Consider the following 17990-nt stretch of genomic DNA (forward strand, 5'->3'; position numbering starts at 1 on the left):
CTCCCATTGTAACAATGGAATGCGGAAGTGCTCATTCTATCTCATGGAATATTTCCAATGTTTGGAACTATAGCCCATAGGTACCCACTTTGCGGCGAGATCAAAGAGTGTCGCCACTCTCTTACTATTCCGTAACATTCAGCGACAATAGCAGCTCTATAAGCTCACAACGCGCTGAGAGCTTGTAGATCGGCTATTTTTGTGGAAGAGATTTGGTGCAGAGGGAATAAAGGAGGGGGCCCCCCTAAGTACAGACCCCAGAGGGACGAGGTATAGGGTTTTAAGTGATTCAAGATGCTGACTATTTATTTTGGCCCACCATTCATTAATGTCATTCAGTCAGTCAACTTTGTAAACACACTGTGATAACGCGTCTTTCTTTGAATTCTCAGCTGAGCGATTGGTATTCAAAGTGTGACGGCTGCAGCTGCAGGGTTTTGACCTATTGATCAAACTGTGAACGATGGAGCATTCACACACTCACCACTGCTGCTCTTACACAGCGGCACGCAGTCCCACTCCGGAGGCGGGGAGATGTTGTTCTCTCCTTCCGATCCGCTGCTGCTACTGCTGCTTCGGGGCCCCCCAGCCAGGAACTTGGACAGGGGCGAAGGACGAACGTCGTCCAACTTCCCACGAGGCACTGGGGGAAATTGGCGTGAGGCAAACAGTCACCAATATGTACTGTTCAGGTTCTTCATGAAGAGAGTCTACTGTACTGCCAAGGTGATAGAACAGCTGCACAAGCTGCAACATCATGATGCATTTTGCAATGCAAATGTCAATTAATCATCCTTTTTTTGTTTTGCGTCGCCTTAATGAGCCATTTTATGTAAGTTCGATCAGTGAATATTGCCCACGCAGACACTAATAAAAAGCAGACCGAAATTGGATTTCAGTTAACTACGGTATCGCTCTCCAAACACGGCGAATGTAAATTTACTGGACAATCACCGGGTGCATTCAGATATAGAACAGTTTGAACCAAAGCGACTTAGGTCAAGGGTCCTGCCTGCAGAAAATCCGTTGCATGTCCGATGCTACCGATACGGAATGTTGCGTTCTTACATACAGCCCCTCCGTTTGAACTTTGGAAAACTTCCATAATACATATAGTATTATGGAAGTATAGGGAAACGATTCAATGACACTTCTGAAATACATACACAGCTTTTCATTTAGAGGCTAAATGTAGGGCTGTCACGATTACAACATTTACAAGACATTTTATTTAGAATTGGCCCCCTCCCTGAATGGGTTAAGGCCTCGTAATAAAAATGAAAAAATTGTGACAGCTCTAGCTTAATGGTATAGACCAGTGGTCCCCAAACTTTATTGGCCCTGCACCCCCTGTTACCTCCTGACCTAGCTGACGCACCCCCCAGCGCTCAGTCTCAGTATTTGGCCGAAAATGATACATTTAGACATATAGACAGTTGTAACCACATCAGAGTATCAGACAGAAAACCAGGAAGCTGTGTTGTTCCTCTGAAAGAAAATACAGTCTATTTTCTTTCAGAGAAACAACAGCTTCCTGGTTTTCTGTTCACGTACGACTTAAAAACAAACAGAGAGAGAGAGAGAGAGAGAGAAGAGAGACTGACCTCTTGGTATTGAAGGTAAAACTTTGGTATTTGCTGATGAAGTGCTGGCTAGTGCATTAATAACACTCTTGGAGGAGGTAAACGCTTTTCTCTTGTTCTCCAGTGGGGTGACGTATGGCAGCTCCAGTGAACTGGGAGTAAGACAAATACATTAAAGAAGACAGTCTATAATAATCCAGTCTTTAGCCATTGGTAGAAAGCTGAATCAAGTCAAATTGAGGCCAACCTTGACATTTGGCTCTTTTCCTTTGTATTGACTGGCTTCTTGTTCTTGGACTTTATTCTGTGCTCCGTCATTTCTTCTTTGTCCTTTTCCAGTGTGAGTGGTCTGCCCTTCTTGTTAGTCAGCTATATGGAGTAAAAGAGACTTTGTAGAGTGCATCCATGCAAATGGCTGACAAGAACCCCCTACCTAAACGATGTAGGCAGATGTTCAAAACAAAACAAAGTGCTGCCTTGTGTTGCATCCCAGCGTTACCTCTTTGAGGCTGGCCTCCGTGTCCGTGTAGGAGGCTTCTGTTGTGGTGGAGGAGCTGTCATCATTGTCATCCCGCTGTGCCTCCTCTCCCTGAGCCTTTCCCTTTGGCCTCCCGTCGCCCTCCTCTGCCCTCTTTGGGGTTTTTGGCTTGCGTTGTACCTTCCCTTTAGCTCCTGAAGAGGGGTGAAGTTGAACGGTTATGCTGAATGAGTCCAAATCAGTGAAGTTAAATGGTTGAGCTTAACAAGACTAATTCTGACACGAGTCTGAACACACACACACACACACACACACACACACACACACACACACACACACACACACACACACACACACACACACACACACACACACACACACACACACACACACACACACACACACACACACACACACACACACACACACACACACACACACACACACACACACACACACACACACACACACACACACGTGCATGTTTGAAAAAAATATCTTTGAGAGAAAGTGTACTGCTAACCAGTACATACACTTCCTGCAGTACCTTTGCCCTGAGCACCGGAAGAGGACTCCAGCTCTTCGGCTGTGATCTCCGGTCTGTCCAGGTCCTTGTCCATGGCCTCCACGAGGCTGGCATACTCCTGCTCCTCCTGCCCAGGGCTGGAAGCTCTGGCCAGGAGAATCGGACCCTGTTGGCTGGCTGTAGAGCTGGAGCTCTGCTGGGGCTGTTTAGAGGCTGTGGTTCGAGCCTTGCGGTTGGTGATCTGGTTTGGGGATTGGGTGCCTTCGGGGGCTTTAAGCCCTAGCTGAGATGAGGAAACCGGGGTTTGGGTTGCGGAGCGGTTACCGCCTCCTCTGGAGTTTCTTGCGCTTGACCTAGAGAGAGGGGGAAGATGAGACATCATAAAATGCTTAAAAACACCAAAATGCTGGTATGGTCCTTTAACCCATTCTGACCTGAGATCAGATTCATACGAGGTTTCCACTGGACACACACTGGTCTGATTAACCCATTCTGACCTGAGATCAGATTTTAAAAAATTCAGTTCGATTTTTCAAAAATAGCAGACCTACAAGCTTGTAGCGCGCCACTCGGTGGCGCGCTATGAGGCCCATAAATCAGCTGCAACTAGTTAAATCACTACAACATGACTATCTCAACATGAGATCGCTGCATTCATGCATGACATTCTATTGTGCAAAACGTCCCAATTTTATACATTTTTGGGCTCAACAAACAAAGATTTTAATATATAACATATCATCTATCGGATGGAAACCTTCAAATAAAAAAAATAGCAAAAACACCAGATCGACAAGCTTGGTGATCTGCTATTTGTGATACTTTTGTGTGATGCTGCAGTGTTATCAAGTAGGGCGCTAATGTACGCAAAAACACAAACTGTTAGAATATGGAGATAAGAGGTTTCTGCCTGACAGCAACGATATGTACTATATATATTCTATAATATTGACAGTAAACTTAAAAAGGAGATCCCAGATAACAGGAGATACCAGTTATTCATCCACAACAGGGTCGGGACACCTACTGTGCGTTGCTGTTCTGAAGCCGCACTATTTCCCTGAGGTCAAACGGTTTGCCCGTCTCCATGGAGGTGGCGGACGACTCGAAACACAGGCGCTTCTGGAACAGATCCCAGATACCCAGAGCCTCCAGGTACGCCGTCACCACCACCAGCAAGAACATGGAGCTACAGCAAAGGAAAGATATGGGGAGGGAGTCAGAGGAACTGCTGCTAATTGCATCCAAAAAACAACAGAAACGGCGTCTTGATGATCCCATTTAATTGCACCACCCAAACGGTGAAAAAAATACAAAAAGAATGCACAGAATAACATTTTCAGTGTTCATAAAAAAAAGGTACAGGTCCATTTGGTTACATTTGTACATGCTATGAGTTACAAATGGATAAATAACGCTAAACTTGGAGAGAAAAAAAAGTGTGGTGTGTGTGTGTGCTTGTCCTGACCTCATGGTGAGAGAGATGAGGACATACAACTCCAGCTCCCAGGTGGGTCTGGGGAGGGTGGTGGAGCAGGATGCCAGCATATGGTAAGGCAGCGAGGCGTTCAGGGAGAAGACGAACTGAGAGCCCCCCGCCGTGGTCAACTTCATCTCTCGGATCACCCTGGAGGCCGTGAAGTCCGGCGTGAAGCTGGGGGGGGGCAGAGAGGGAGCACACCATCACACCCGGAACTCAGAAAATGGAGGATTCACCGAGTGGCGTTCGCGCATACAAGAGGTGTTCACACAACCTAAGTTCTTTATATACATTTCTTTATATGCAGAAATGTATATAAAGAAATATGCCTATATGTGTCATGCGCCTGGACCACTAGGCCAGCAGGCGCCCCCATATATACTCCGTTTACCAGGGTTCCCATCTTCACATGTGAGATTGTAGATTGACAATTACCACAAAATGTTCGCCTATTACGACATGCCCAGAACAGGGATGCTAGGGCTCATGTAAACAACAACAAGGAATTCAACGCCAGTGAGTGAGTCATATTAAGCACATTGGCTCTATAAGGTGGTGTGGTGTATGAATAAAAATCCCCAAGTGCAGACTACACATGATAACAAGCGTGTTACTTACAGAATGAGCAAGTCTCTTGAGGCATTTGGTTGTAGGGAGAATTCTTGGCAATTGAGCACTTTGAAGCCGTATCCCTCACACGGGCGTCCGTTTATTTCTATGGATAGGATATCTATTTGCAGCTGGCCCGTGTTCTCCATCTTGAACGATCTCCTGAGGGTGAGGTTGGGCTCCCTTGGTTTACTTTCTGAGGACAACAAACAAATTGTCTCACATGTCTCGCGTGCTCAGAGATTGCAACTTGATAATCAAAATGACAGGCCTGTATTGGCGGAAAGTGTTTGAATGAAGGGTGTTACAAGCCAATGTTGTCAACAACTTTATTCTATTTTGGTACTGGATAAGTGGATATCCATCTAGTGCAGCTGTTCTCAACCTTTTTGGCCGGCGACCCCCAGCTACTCACCAATCTAACAACATACACACACTGAACAAACAGGTGTGTGCAGACTGAACAAACACGTGCGTGCAGGTTGCACACACATACCGACTGAGACTGCTATACTAGATTAAAATAACTACATTAGTTCATCGTTAAGACTTAAGGAGAAACAGTAGAGTCGAACCTTGCATCCGAGAGGACAATATACGCACCTCTTCACACAGCTCCAGTAGCCAATGGCACTGGCCAGTGGCCACCGACTGTAATTCCACCTCTTATGTTGATAAACTCCACTGATTTATCAATGTATAATTTGCCTGATTATCAATTTATCAATCTTTGTTTTCACTGTCGTTAGGCTTTTGTGTGTCAGAACCTGTGAGGTTCACAGTGGGGCAATGCTCAGCCTCAACTTGCCCACTGTGAGCCTCTCACTTACGGGTCGAAGTTGACAACACTTGTGGGGTGTTAGGCGTGTTATATCTTTTCATCTTACCAACAGCAAGATGCATTCAACACACCGTTCCATCCACATTAACTTTTCACAGAGCAAGTTAAGTTTAAGTGGCAAAGGCAGGAGTAAATATCCCTTGTGCTCCAGTGTGAATGGTCCGTCTCAGTGTGACCAGTGCCACACATGCAGACGTGTGAATCCAAAATATTTTACCTACTAGTCAAAATCTCAATTTGCTACTAATGCTTATAGCAAATGGCCTTAGCATTAGTTTAACCCTCCGTTTTAAATTAACCCTGAGAATTCCGTGCATCGACGCCCGACTTTGTACATTATTAGGGATCGGTTTAGTTGGAGATGTTTTTAAATATTCTTTATGTAGTGTATCACAAAAATATTTGCCTGGTGTGATGGACTGTGAGGAGTAGCCCCTGAAGGCGGAGATACTTACTGTCTGTGCATTCTTTTAGATGGGACTCCACCATCTTAAACCTGAGGAACCCCCCAGGGCCAGGAGACTTGCCTCCCAGTTTTATGCTCTCATAGCAGCCGCTGCCCTGGACTACCACAAACTCCAGTACCGTCAGGTTGTTCCTACACACACACACACACACACACACACACACACACACACACAATCAAGATAAAACACTCAACATTCTGTAGCGAGTTTTTCTTGTTCACAGGTTTTCTACATACACAACTACTTTACAAGCACCTCCAAGTTGAGTGAATTTCTCCAGTGCCTCGCAGTCTTTAGATACATTATTCTCTAAAGTCATTAAATAGCAATTCTGTGCTCCGTTCAACCTTATGTGCTTTGGTTTGATGGACTTTTAACCAAACAACGTGTGGATGTGTTTCTGTCAGTGTCTCACGCCCGTGTAGACAGAGTTGTCTTTGCACCAGTTAGTCGAACCTCAGTTGACCTTAAATTTAATAATGTTTCGTATCCTTTTTAAATCAGTCTTTATGGAGTCTTCAACTAGGATTTAGTTCAATTGTATTTTTCTCCATCTCTTTAAACCACAAACGGTTTCAAATCCAGGGCCCTGGTAACGGGTTTCCTGCTCTGATGCACCTGCAGTTGGAGCAGTCGGCGAAGAGCAGGATGTAGTCTATGACATGCAGAGACTGTCTATAACTTGTTTAAACTCCTGACTTGTACTGTAATCTGTGCTTTGAGTGTCCTCAACCTATTATGTTTGATGCAACCTGGAGACATCAGCTGATTATAAAATCCCCCTTACCACTTTGCACCTCGTCTCCGGAATCCATTGTTTTGGTTATCACAGAGTTAACTCACTGGAGTTGTCACATTTGCACAACAGTGTTTTCTGTGCTATGGCATTTGGCGATGCTTTGCGAGAGGACACTGTACACAAAAATCAAGTAATATCCTGTCTTTAAACGCGTTTAAACTTGCAAGCATATTCAAGGATCTCCAGCATCTGTGTAAGGACTGTGTTCATTTAACATTAGTGGACATAAATGACCCCATCTGTGACCTATGATGGAAATCCTGCTTCGAGTTACCAAAGACATAGTTGTATAATCAGCTAAGACACAAGAACAGACTATAGTAAGAGAAATCTATGAAAATCTGGGAACTAAATCGTTACCAAGAAATTTCTTCACCAATGTGTTTCTAAATGTGTCTAATAACATGTACTAAAAGTTTTAAATTCAACTCCTGTGGGAAATTGAGTTATTAGCATAATATGTGACTATACCCATAACATCCTATATATAAGGCCAAAAAAGTAGGGTTTTTTCATGATTCTGAATCCATTCCAAGCATTAGTTTTGCACAAAAAACACTCCTTGGGCTAAGTTAGGCCATATCTTATCCACTTGACCAAATGTGCTGACCTCAACACGTTTGTGATGACGGCTATGGCCGTTTTCCTCCCAATGAGTGTTTTTTGTGCAAAACTAATGCTTGGAATGGATTCAGAATCATGAAAACCCCCTAGTTTCATATGTCACATGCTACTGAAAGAATGATTAAATTTTGACTTTTTTCCTTTATATAGGATGTTATGGGTATGGTCACATATTATGCTAATAACTCAATTTCCCACATGAGTTGAATTTCAAACTTTTAGTACATGTTATTACACACCTTTAGAAACACATTGGTGAAGAAATTTCTTGGTAACGATTTAGTTCCCAGATTGGTCAAATACCTGATAAAATGCCCTTACTATTATTTGCTCAAGGAACAAAGGCTACATGAGTGCTCTCAGAGTTCAAAAGGTGACAACACCGGTCCAGACGTTCATAGATGAAAGCACTTAGGTGAACTCCAAGCACACTCAGGAGGAGAGAGTATTTGTTACCTGAACATGAGCAGTGAGGTGACCGTGTGGTTGCTGATTGGAGAGAACTTCACCCTCAGGGTTTTGACTTCGTCTGGCTGCAGGGGCAGGTTATAAACATAGGGCATACGGGACCCCTCCACAAAGCCCGTCTTGCTTCTGGGCACAGCTCCCTGTGCAGGAAGAGAATGCTGATGAAATTGTGCATATCGACGGTGGGACATTCTGCATCTTTGCATGTCGTCTCTGCCGAGCGGAAAACCTTGAATGTCCAAAGCGGTTGCTTTTCACAAATGGAAAAAGAACCTGTGGTCCAATGGATAAACCTTTGATAATGCTTCATTGTTTAAATATTGATCAAATACACAGATAGACTTGAATTACTGCCTACTCTATATTTGATTTTTGGATTACAGTCCATTACTTCCTTCTTCCTTCTTCCAAAGTGCCTACATGTATCCACATTCCACAAGAGCCATATTATGCTAATAACACAATGGGCTGACAAAATAGGGTTGGGTTGATCTGAAACAAGGCCTAGGCCCATTTAGATAGGCATGATCTTGTAGGTCTGCTATTTTTGAAAATTTGTGAAAATGTGCCTCAAATCTTTGAATATATATTATTACAGAATGAACATTTTAACTCAAATCTTTGCTTCTGGGGAGGTCCCTGGAACAACATATTTTCAGATGTTGGGGCGGAGGCATATTACATATATTTTTTGGGGTCTTTGACATGAAGCACCATTGATACAGAAACAAGGTTTTTCAGAAAACTGAAGACATTTTTTAAATGTCGACGCCAGGCCTAAATGAGTTAAGAAAACGATTTAAGCAAGAGATATTGTGGTGTTGACATGAAAGTAAAAACTCCAGCGCTGCCGGGAATTGAAAGTTGATAGGATTTCTATAGACAGACCTGGTTTCCGACGACTTGAAACTCCAGTGTTCTGGGGCTGAAGTGGGGTAGCCTCTCCAATGGGAACCTGGCATGTAGTGTAAAAAGAACAAATGTAAAGGGCCACATACCAGACTTCCATGATCAGTCTAAAGCAGGCCTTGGCAAGTAAGTTTGGCCACGGGCCAATATTTTTCTAAACCATTAGATGGCGGGCCAGATAAAATTAACGGCTAGTTTAAGAAATATAATTTGACCACCAGGTATATACAATGTCAATAACTATATACCAAAGCTATGAAAGTTGATAAAGATCTGTGTGGTATAACTGCATACTGCTATAACTGTGTAATCAAAATGTTCCAAGTGCAGGCCACATTTTTCAATGTTGCACTTGCAAGGACATTTGGTTCATTAAAAAGTGAAAAATAAGATTTTATCTGAAGCTATTTGTTCAAGGTCTCTTCTTAGATACGGAGAGGAACCAGGTGTTACAAGTGAAACACAAGGGCCCATTCTCTGCCAAACACATCACTGGAAAATGTTTCCTTTTGGTAGGGAGGCCCTTACTGTGCAACATACACTGCTGGAAAGATTTTCATTTTCATTTTCCCCCCCTTATCTTCCCTAGACAATACTCAATGTGTACTGTGGTTCCTGTCATGGCCAACCCCCACACAATTGGCCCAGGGAGGGTGTAGACTACCATGGCATGTGCCTCCTCAAATACAGCAGCAGCTTCTTCAACTGTACGCCATGAGAAGAATCTCGTCACTTACATTTGTCCCAGCTTCGCAGTGACAGAGCAAAGGTTGGGGTAGTGGGCAAGAGGTAGGATCTGAATGTAGAGAGGGCTATCAGATGGATTCTCCAACACAACCTCCACCTCCTAGACAGCATAGAGAAAAAGAATAATTTCAACCAAACTGATTTTCACCCAATTTCCTTCCCCTTCAACTTGGGCTATTGTATTTCCTGTTTTCAGTAATGAAAGAACATAAATTGTGGAGGTACGGTGTAGAATTCATGTAGTCAACACCAGTTGTAAGTTGAGGTGACCTTGACAGATGAAGGCTGACGTGACTAGATTAGAACACTCAGCATTGTTCAAACTCTGCTCTTCTCAACGGGGGCAGAGCAAAGGCCTATTATTCCCTCAAGGTTCAAGAAGGAAGGACTACTGTAACTCCTGAGTTCCCATTAGCGTACGCAGTACGACTCCCTCAAGATCAAAGAAAGACTTTGTCTCCATATCGGGTACAGGATGTGTCGTGTGTCTAGTCCACTTAAAAATACATTTCAAATACATTTCATCTAATCAGCCATAAAAACAGAGGATATTATACATCTGAAATCCCCCTACTATTGCCTTGAAATTGTTCCAACAGTATATTTTAAATGTTTCAAATTGCATGGCCTCAGAACTACACATTGTAAACACATCTGTTCTCTCAGGTTTCTTCCCACGGGACCTGAAACCTGTCATCAAGCCAAACTTAATCTAGACACACCACTAAGAACAATCAACACTAAAATCATTGAAAAACTTTCAGCTGACTAAGAATCATAACATGAACCATAATTATCCAAATGACACACATTTACATAACCAGGGGAGCGGGCTATTATACAAGCATTGAACAAATCAATGCGTTCACATTAGCGTACGATGACTCCCGCAAGATGAAAAGACTACTGTACGTTCTGTGAGATCACATTAACGTAAAGATTGTGACTTCTGTTGTGTTCTTGTCTCTGGGCTTCTTAGCACATAACACTTTATATAAGGTTCAGCACACAAAAATGTGAATCTCATAAGAGGCTCAATTGGGGTGACTCACTTACCGAGGAGCTGTTAACACTCGTGAGGGGGAAGAACACACCAAGCCTTCCATTATCAGAGGATTTGATAATGGATGGCCACTTGAGCTGAGCAGACACTCTGGTCTGCACACTCTTCTGGAGGTCTGCGTTGGCCTCGAACGTCGCCTCGGCCCTGGTGAGAGGGTGGAAGGAAGGTCTGGGATGAGAATAGAGTTTTGCACTGGGAAAAAAGTGGTCAGAACTTGGGGTTGCTGAACAAAGTCTATTGTAGAATACTAGAATCCAATGCTTTCTTGCCACGTTCAACATTTGGGTTAAACAAATCATACATATAGAAAGCAGAAATGGAATGCACTTTCAGTAGATCAATTCTTAACCGCAAAAACCTTAGCGTCCCTATTCTGTGGGTGAACATTGGTGAAAAGAACCAATCTACAAGCTCACAATGCATGACGCTGCCTGTGAGCCTGCAGAGTTTTGTTAGAGAGATTTGGTGTAGAGGGAAAAAGGAAGGGCCTAGTATATAATCTACAATGCAGAAAATAATTAAAATAAAGAAAGAAAAAATAATGAAAGGAAAGGTGTGTCCAAAGTTCTCCAAACTTTTGACTGGTACCATTCTAAATTACTCATTTCCAAATGACAACATACCTCACCCTCTCCGTTGCAAAAAGAATCATTTAAGCGCACAACAATAAATACATTTTACATTTATACATACGTATATTGTTGGCTTTCGTCCAGCTCTGCCCATCTTTTGCTCAGCGTTTGAAATAAATCAACATCTGTGTCCCACAAGTCCTCCTGCATGACCATGATCATCCCTATCCCTGGTGGCCGTGCCTCCGCTGTAAACAAGGCACACAAATGGTTAAACGCAGCGGTTCTCAAACGTGTTTGGCCGTGCACCCGGAAATTATACATATATATACTATGATTATGGCAAATAATCATAGAATGTGTTTTTTTTTTTTTTTTTTGCGGCTTTCACCTTTATTTTATATAGAGGGACAGACAGTAGGCTGACAGGAAATGGGGGAGTGACATGCAGTAAAGGCCGTCGGGATCTGGAGTCGAACCCTCGGCACACTGCCAGACTTGGGCTACCGGCCAAGGTGCCTGGACCGCTGAGCCACTGCCCAGGCCAATAATCACAGAATGTCACTGCACTGAGAGACATGCAGCTGCTGTATACTCCCGCAGCTGCTCTATACATCGCCTTACAACAGCGGTTTACCGGATTTAGTGTTAAATTACACCATAAAACCGCCATTACCCTTTTCATGTCACACCCCCCCTAGAGGGTGTGACAAACCACAGTTTGGGAACCCCTGCACTATGGGAATAACAAGAAGGCACCAATAATTCTGTAATGGCAGAATTGGTGTGGCTTTCAAAATTACTCAGATTACAGATCACTGTATAGGTGAGATTCTCCATGTATATTTTATTTGGTAAATGGTAAAGGGTGCATTTATACTTATAGCGCCTTTATCCAAGGTGCTTTACATAGATTGTGCATTACATTCAACCATTCATACGCCGATGATCGAGGGAACCATGCAAGGCACCAACCTGCACATCGGGAGCAATTAGGGGTTCAGTGTCTTGCTCAAGGACACTTCAACACCAACTCTGGGGGAGCCCGGGTTTGAACTGGCAACCTGGCGGTTCCCATCCGGCCACTCTACCGCCCCATATTTGCTTTTGTTTGCACCTTTTATGTTCTGATACAATTCCATTTTAGTTTAATTGTGTTTGGAAATCCATTTAAATCAAAACAATGTAATTGATTGCAGCACAAATTTTGTTTTTTCTTAATGTTACATGCACTATGTATCAATCTCAAGAAGGCAATTCTGTAAAATGCTGAAAGTGAGGCTTCAATATAATCCAAGGATTCCACCTCACCTGCATACTAGATATGTATATTATTGTTTAATATATAACTTATCTTACATACATGTGCAGTACTCGAAAACATTATATTCACAGTCACACACCTTTCATTAATAATCCAAATACTCACATTTTGTAATAAATGGAACTCCTACATAACAGGAGTCACCGCAGGCAAGGCTGGCATCAAAATAAATTTTGGCCACCTACAAAAAGAGCAATAATAATTATAAAAAAGAATAAAATAATTCAAATACACTGTGTGGGTGCATGTGTTATTATACATACACAATTATATAGATGGTTAGATAGATAGATAGATAGATAGATAGATAGATAGATAGATAGATAGATAGATAGATAGATAGATAGATAGATAGATAGATAGATAGATAGATAGATAGATAGATAGATAGAATTATTATTTCCTCCTTATATTAAAAAAAACAATTAGAAAACAACAAGACCATTTCACATTGGTATGGGTGGTTAAACTATAGAAATGCAAGGTGCGTGTCATAGGAGGTGTTATGGCAGGTTTGTGTGTGCAGGCGCTACCTTTGACTTGCGTTTGGGCTCCAGCTCATCTCTGCTGGTCTTGAGACGTCTGTAGTAGAAACGCTTATCGTTGCTCACCGAGTGGATGCGCAGAAGTCTGACGCTCTGAGAGAAGGTGCTGATGATGCTGAAACTCTGGTGAACAATTTTACCCTGGAGGAGGGAGAGAAAGAGATGAGGCTGGCTAGTAAATACGAGAAAAAACAACAACATAAAGATAGCCTGATGAAGGCCGCATAGGCCGAAACGTTGCCGTTTCCCTATTAAGGTTTTTTCACTGCATTTGAAGACAGTGCGCGGGTGTTTGTCATTTTTCATTGTCGGGCACTTTACCCTCTCCTACACACCTGTAGGTGTGCAAACGCCTTGCTTTTTATAGGCTAGTAAATACAAAAGGGACACATTACAGGAGCCTATTTCACAAGCAAAGATGCTGGTGGATGAAACAAATAGTTTGTATAGTATACTACATATAGTATAGACACTAAAGACTGTACCAAGTATATAAAGGGGCTTTTGGAATATATATTAAAGACATGTATAATAGGCACATGCAAGTATAACTGACACAGACATGTAGCAGGGTGAAGATTCATAAGACTGTACCTCTTCTCTGCCTCAGAGAATAAGTGCACATTATGATTCAATAAGAAACCTTTTTCCAACAATGGACAGTTCATGCAAACATTACAACATGACATCATTTTAGTAGGTTCATATATCCTCTTGAATGGAAGAGACGATTTTCTTGCAAAGCAGGTTAAACACAGACTACATCACAGTTCCACCACCATACTAGTAGGTGGAAGACTGGGCTTTTACAGTGCATACTCTACAGTATATAAAATAAATAAATATGCTGTGGCCAAACAGTCATGAACAAGTGCCCACATAATGCCTCATCAAGTTTGGCTGCAGTAAGTAGTACTCTTACCGGGAAAGATGGAGGCAGCACCATGAGCTTTGGGAAGCTGGTCAGTGTGCCGACTGCAACGACCGCTTTAACTGGTATGGTCAATATCTGTGGATTGGAAATAACACACACACTGCATAAACATAAATGAGACGCGCACCAACACACAGTAAACAATGTACTGTTGCCCAATAAAATGTAGACCCTTTTGAAATGAACACTTTAGATGTTCGTTATATGCTTTGCCTGGTTTTATAAAGCTCTTCACACACTCTGTGATATTAGAGCAGCTTTGAAAGGGCAATTAGAAGGCAGTTAAGAAGTACACTGGAAGGGAGTCCATGCTAATTCATAATTTATACTTTGTTGCTGGGCAAAAATGGCTGATGTGATATTCCATTTTCAGTTTAAAGTGTTGTTGCTGAAAATAATAGGTTGGTCGAACGACCGAAGTATATATTAGGCTTAAGTGCATGTCCAGAGCCAGGATAACATAACTGAGACCTGTATGTTCCCTCCTAACACACATACCTCAAAGTCTGTGGTGATGTGTATGGCTGCATTGTAGAGACCCTCCAGGTCTTTCGCCAACAGTGTGACACGGAACACAGCGTAGTAACCCGAGGCCAGGATCACCTTGGGTGTGGGGTGGGCAGAAAATCAACATAAAGTCCAATAAGTGTATGTGTCATTGTTTTTTCACCAAACAATGATCTGTACTGATGGGGATTCATGGAAACCAGTAAAGGGGGTGGTGGTACCGTTTTATGCGGGGAGGAGGAGATGTTATCTAACTCGTTCATCCTGGAAAAGAGATTGGTCCTGTTGCCTCGCTCTGTCTTCAACAGCTCCACACTCACACTCTCACCTGTCACCTGCCACGGCTGCAGCACCAGCTGAGAAAATGGAACGGAGGAGAAAAGGTGTGAGAATTACAGACAGACAGAGGGAGAGTGAAAGAGAATCAATTTAACACTATGGGGTGTTAAATTGACCAGACCAGACACTAGCTGTGTCCCAAATTTTCAGGGGCTGCATCCTTCAAAGACCACATTTGAAGGCTGATTACCGTCACAGCTGCAACCAAGGCTGTTCTATTTCGAAGGCTACCTTCACATGCAGCTTTCAAATTTGTCCTTCTTTTCCCGAATTTGAAGGCTGCATCTGATGTATGCTTCGAGATAGCCTACTTCCAACCACAGCAGCGGCAGACAGGGCAGCAATGAAGGAGGAAAACATTAACATTACACTAGAAGAAACCTCAACCAAGTTGTGAGAGTGTGACGCAGCAGCAAATGTGAAAGAACACACTGGAACTACTTTGAGCCTTTTTTTATGCGCATTCACGTTATCACTGTTAACCTTTTGTCAATACGAGCCAATGATATTAAGAGTTCAAGAGTTAATTAATATTTATTTAAATATCTTTATTGTATATCAGCCTTTAATTTGCACTACACATACAGACAAATGGACTGCAACATACACCCAGGTCATTGGAGCGTCACATAATAACAAGGCCTGGTTCCGGCTCTTGCATCCTTCAAAGAAGGTGGCCTAAGCAGCCTTCGAATTCTGCAACCTTCGAAGGACGCAGCCCCTGAACTGGGACACAGCTGAAGCCTCTGTAGACATCCTGTCGCGTGGCTTTTTCAGCTCAAAACAGCATGACTCTCTTCCTTTTAACCTATTAAGACCTGAGACCGCTTCTAAAAAGAAAAGTCTTCTAAATCCAGTTTTCTGAAAAACTCATGTCAAGGAGCTGCAGAATTATCGGTATTTTGCCGCAGACCCCCCCCCCCCCCCACCCCAAAGACTTAGACACATTTTCTCCAAGCTCGAGCTATGAGCTTGTATATGACTATATGTGCTATTTTTCAACAGCTAAAGTTGAAAATAATGGTTTGGTTAGTGGTCAAAAGCTAAGGTGACAGATGCGTTCCAGGTCAAAAAAGTGTTTCTTAGACGCTTTCACCATTACATTTCTCCCAATAATATTTCTGTGTTTGTATGAGACTTATAGGTATAAAGGTGTTGAGGCAGTATTGCTTAATGCAAGGTGTAAGTAAAGTAAGTGGGCGACAGTGGCTCTACAAATCACTGAGCCAGCTACATACTATTTGACAATAGAACAGTTTAACTAAATTTGACCCACACACACACACACACTTGAAAGGACTAGGTCTAATGGCCCCGTCAATTTAAAGTGGCACTTCCCTCTTGAGCTTGGCAAACGCAGCAGAAGATCTGCCAATTGCACCTGTTTTTGTTTCAAGCAGCTAACCATTTTTTAGTTAGCTTGTGGGCTTACTCATGATGTGTATCTGTGCAAAAAGATATCGGATCTCGACTTCCTGTATTGCATGCCCTCACGTGCCAAAACAGGTTAGTCTCATATCACTTAGCAAGAAGTATGTGGCAGTTTTGCCGTAAGCCAGATTTATACGCGTCACATCACAATGTGTTGCGAGTTTGTAAATCAGCTATATTCGGTGCACTATACAGCAGCACTATACAGCAGGCAAACTAGTATAAATCAGGCATTATTTGTGTGATGCATCATTGCAAATCTACTTTTCAATACAATTTCTTGAAGGACACTCCCCTGGCGAGATTTGCGCAACATTGTGTAATAAAACTTTCATATTGGGACGGCTGCATACCTCAATGGGGTTACTGTTGAAAACCACGAACAGGATGCTGCTAGCATCTGTGGCGCTGAGCACACCGAAATCCAGGAAACGCTCACTCAGACTGGGGAGCAGAACCAAGGGCTGGCAGGGGTGGAAAGAAAAAACAGACATTACATCCACGAACATGTCTTGTCTATGCATTTTTAACAGGGACACTATCTTGCTTTTGACACGTTTCAGTTAACTGTCGATGTTATCATAGTCTACAGAAACAACAATATTTACAATACAATATTGTTTACAGTGGGAATTTTAGTTTTAGGCTCTCTTTGTTCCTACAATTCCCAGAATGCATTTCACAGGTAAGTACAAAGCTACCACTATGGTCTTTGGCTGCTGATTGTTCTGCAGCCTGCATTTTAGACAAAGTACTCCGCAGATTTATGACTACTAATGCAACAAATATATATACAATTACAGCAAATATAGAGAGATCAGTTTGAGATCGACAATATCGTCCCTTAAAGAGAACATTTTGCAGAGAGAGACAAAAGGAAAGAACAAACTTCATCGCATAGCGTCTGCTTTTGAAAAGGTTAAAAACAAACAAGCAATCTTGCCCCACAATTACCTCCAGAAAGCCTGTGTAGGCCCTGATGGGCAGGTGGAACTTGGAGGCATTCGTCACCAACAAGATATTGCTGTCGATATGCGTGGAGGGACGTAGCGGACTGAACTCCAAGGAGAAGATATAGCGCGACGCCTGGGGAGGGATCAGCACCGGATCTGTGAAGTTCAGCACCTGAGAGGGGGCAAATGCGTCAAACGACAACTTCAGTATATCGTTCCGTGGACTCCCTGGGATGTTAAGATGCTGTTAATGGGTAATTAATGTGATGTGACAAGAAGGTAAAAGGATGGGTAGGATACAAATAAGTTAATGCCCAAGGAGGTGAGTTGTTGAAACACTAATTGACCATGAGAGTTTGCACACGCTTCCTGACCTTATGGCTTAATTAAAAGATAATTTGAATCACCAGCTGTGACCACAAGGTTGTACCACGTACACATGCATGAATCTAAAAGCAATTATTTATGCCATCTAATGATGTAACCACTTAAGACCTATATATATATATATATATATATATATATATATATATATATATATATATCACCCATTCTTGAGATAAGGGACAAAACCTTTTTCAAACTGGATTTTTTTTTTTTTTTAAGATACATTCAAATCAAATGGATGTATTTGTAGACACAGGTCTCAACTACCAATATTGAGAAGGAACAGGTTTTTCGCATAACATTTCTTTCTAAAATGGGACATTTATGCACTTAATACCCGATTCATGTCAACTCCGTCAGACACACTAAAATACCTTTTAATTGAATTTGATAATTTCAACAAT

The 17990-nt window shown here is 42.4% G+C and overlaps 1 protein-coding gene across 1 annotated transcript in view; it reads right to left on the bottom strand.

The window, feature by feature from the left end:
* LOC310854210 (transmembrane protein 131-like) overlaps positions 1 to 17990 on the bottom strand; it is a 48619-nt gene that overhangs the window by 5806 nt on the left and 24823 nt on the right. The window contains exons 15-35 of the mRNA XM_083758758.1: positions 17201 to 17371; positions 16600 to 16710; positions 14698 to 14832; positions 14468 to 14572; positions 13958 to 14044; positions 13024 to 13176; positions 12596 to 12671; positions 11288 to 11414; positions 10588 to 10738; positions 9522 to 9631; positions 8764 to 8830; positions 7864 to 8015; positions 5973 to 6115; positions 4686 to 4872; positions 4056 to 4241; positions 3615 to 3776; positions 2609 to 2940; positions 2083 to 2255; positions 1831 to 1952; positions 1605 to 1735; positions 485 to 643 (exon numbers count right to left, since the gene is read on the bottom strand). Coding sequence (XP_083614884.1) covers positions 485 to 643; positions 1605 to 1735; positions 1831 to 1952; positions 2083 to 2255; positions 2609 to 2940; positions 3615 to 3776; positions 4056 to 4241; positions 4686 to 4872; positions 5973 to 6115; positions 7864 to 8015; positions 8764 to 8830; positions 9522 to 9631; positions 10588 to 10738; positions 11288 to 11414; positions 12596 to 12671; positions 13024 to 13176; positions 13958 to 14044; positions 14468 to 14572; positions 14698 to 14832; positions 16600 to 16710; positions 17201 to 17371 — 3040 coding nt within the window. The remainder of the gene's footprint in view (positions 1 to 484; positions 644 to 1604; positions 1736 to 1830; positions 1953 to 2082; positions 2256 to 2608; positions 2941 to 3614; positions 3777 to 4055; positions 4242 to 4685; positions 4873 to 5972; positions 6116 to 7863; positions 8016 to 8763; positions 8831 to 9521; positions 9632 to 10587; positions 10739 to 11287; positions 11415 to 12595; positions 12672 to 13023; positions 13177 to 13957; positions 14045 to 14467; positions 14573 to 14697; positions 14833 to 16599; positions 16711 to 17200; positions 17372 to 17990) is intronic.

The sequence above is a fragment of the Protomyctophum parallelum genome (assembly GCF_964188405.1).
Source record: "Protomyctophum parallelum genome assembly, chromosome: 23".
Taxonomy (NCBI): Eukaryota; Metazoa; Chordata; class Actinopteri; order Myctophiformes; family Myctophidae; genus Protomyctophum; species Protomyctophum parallelum.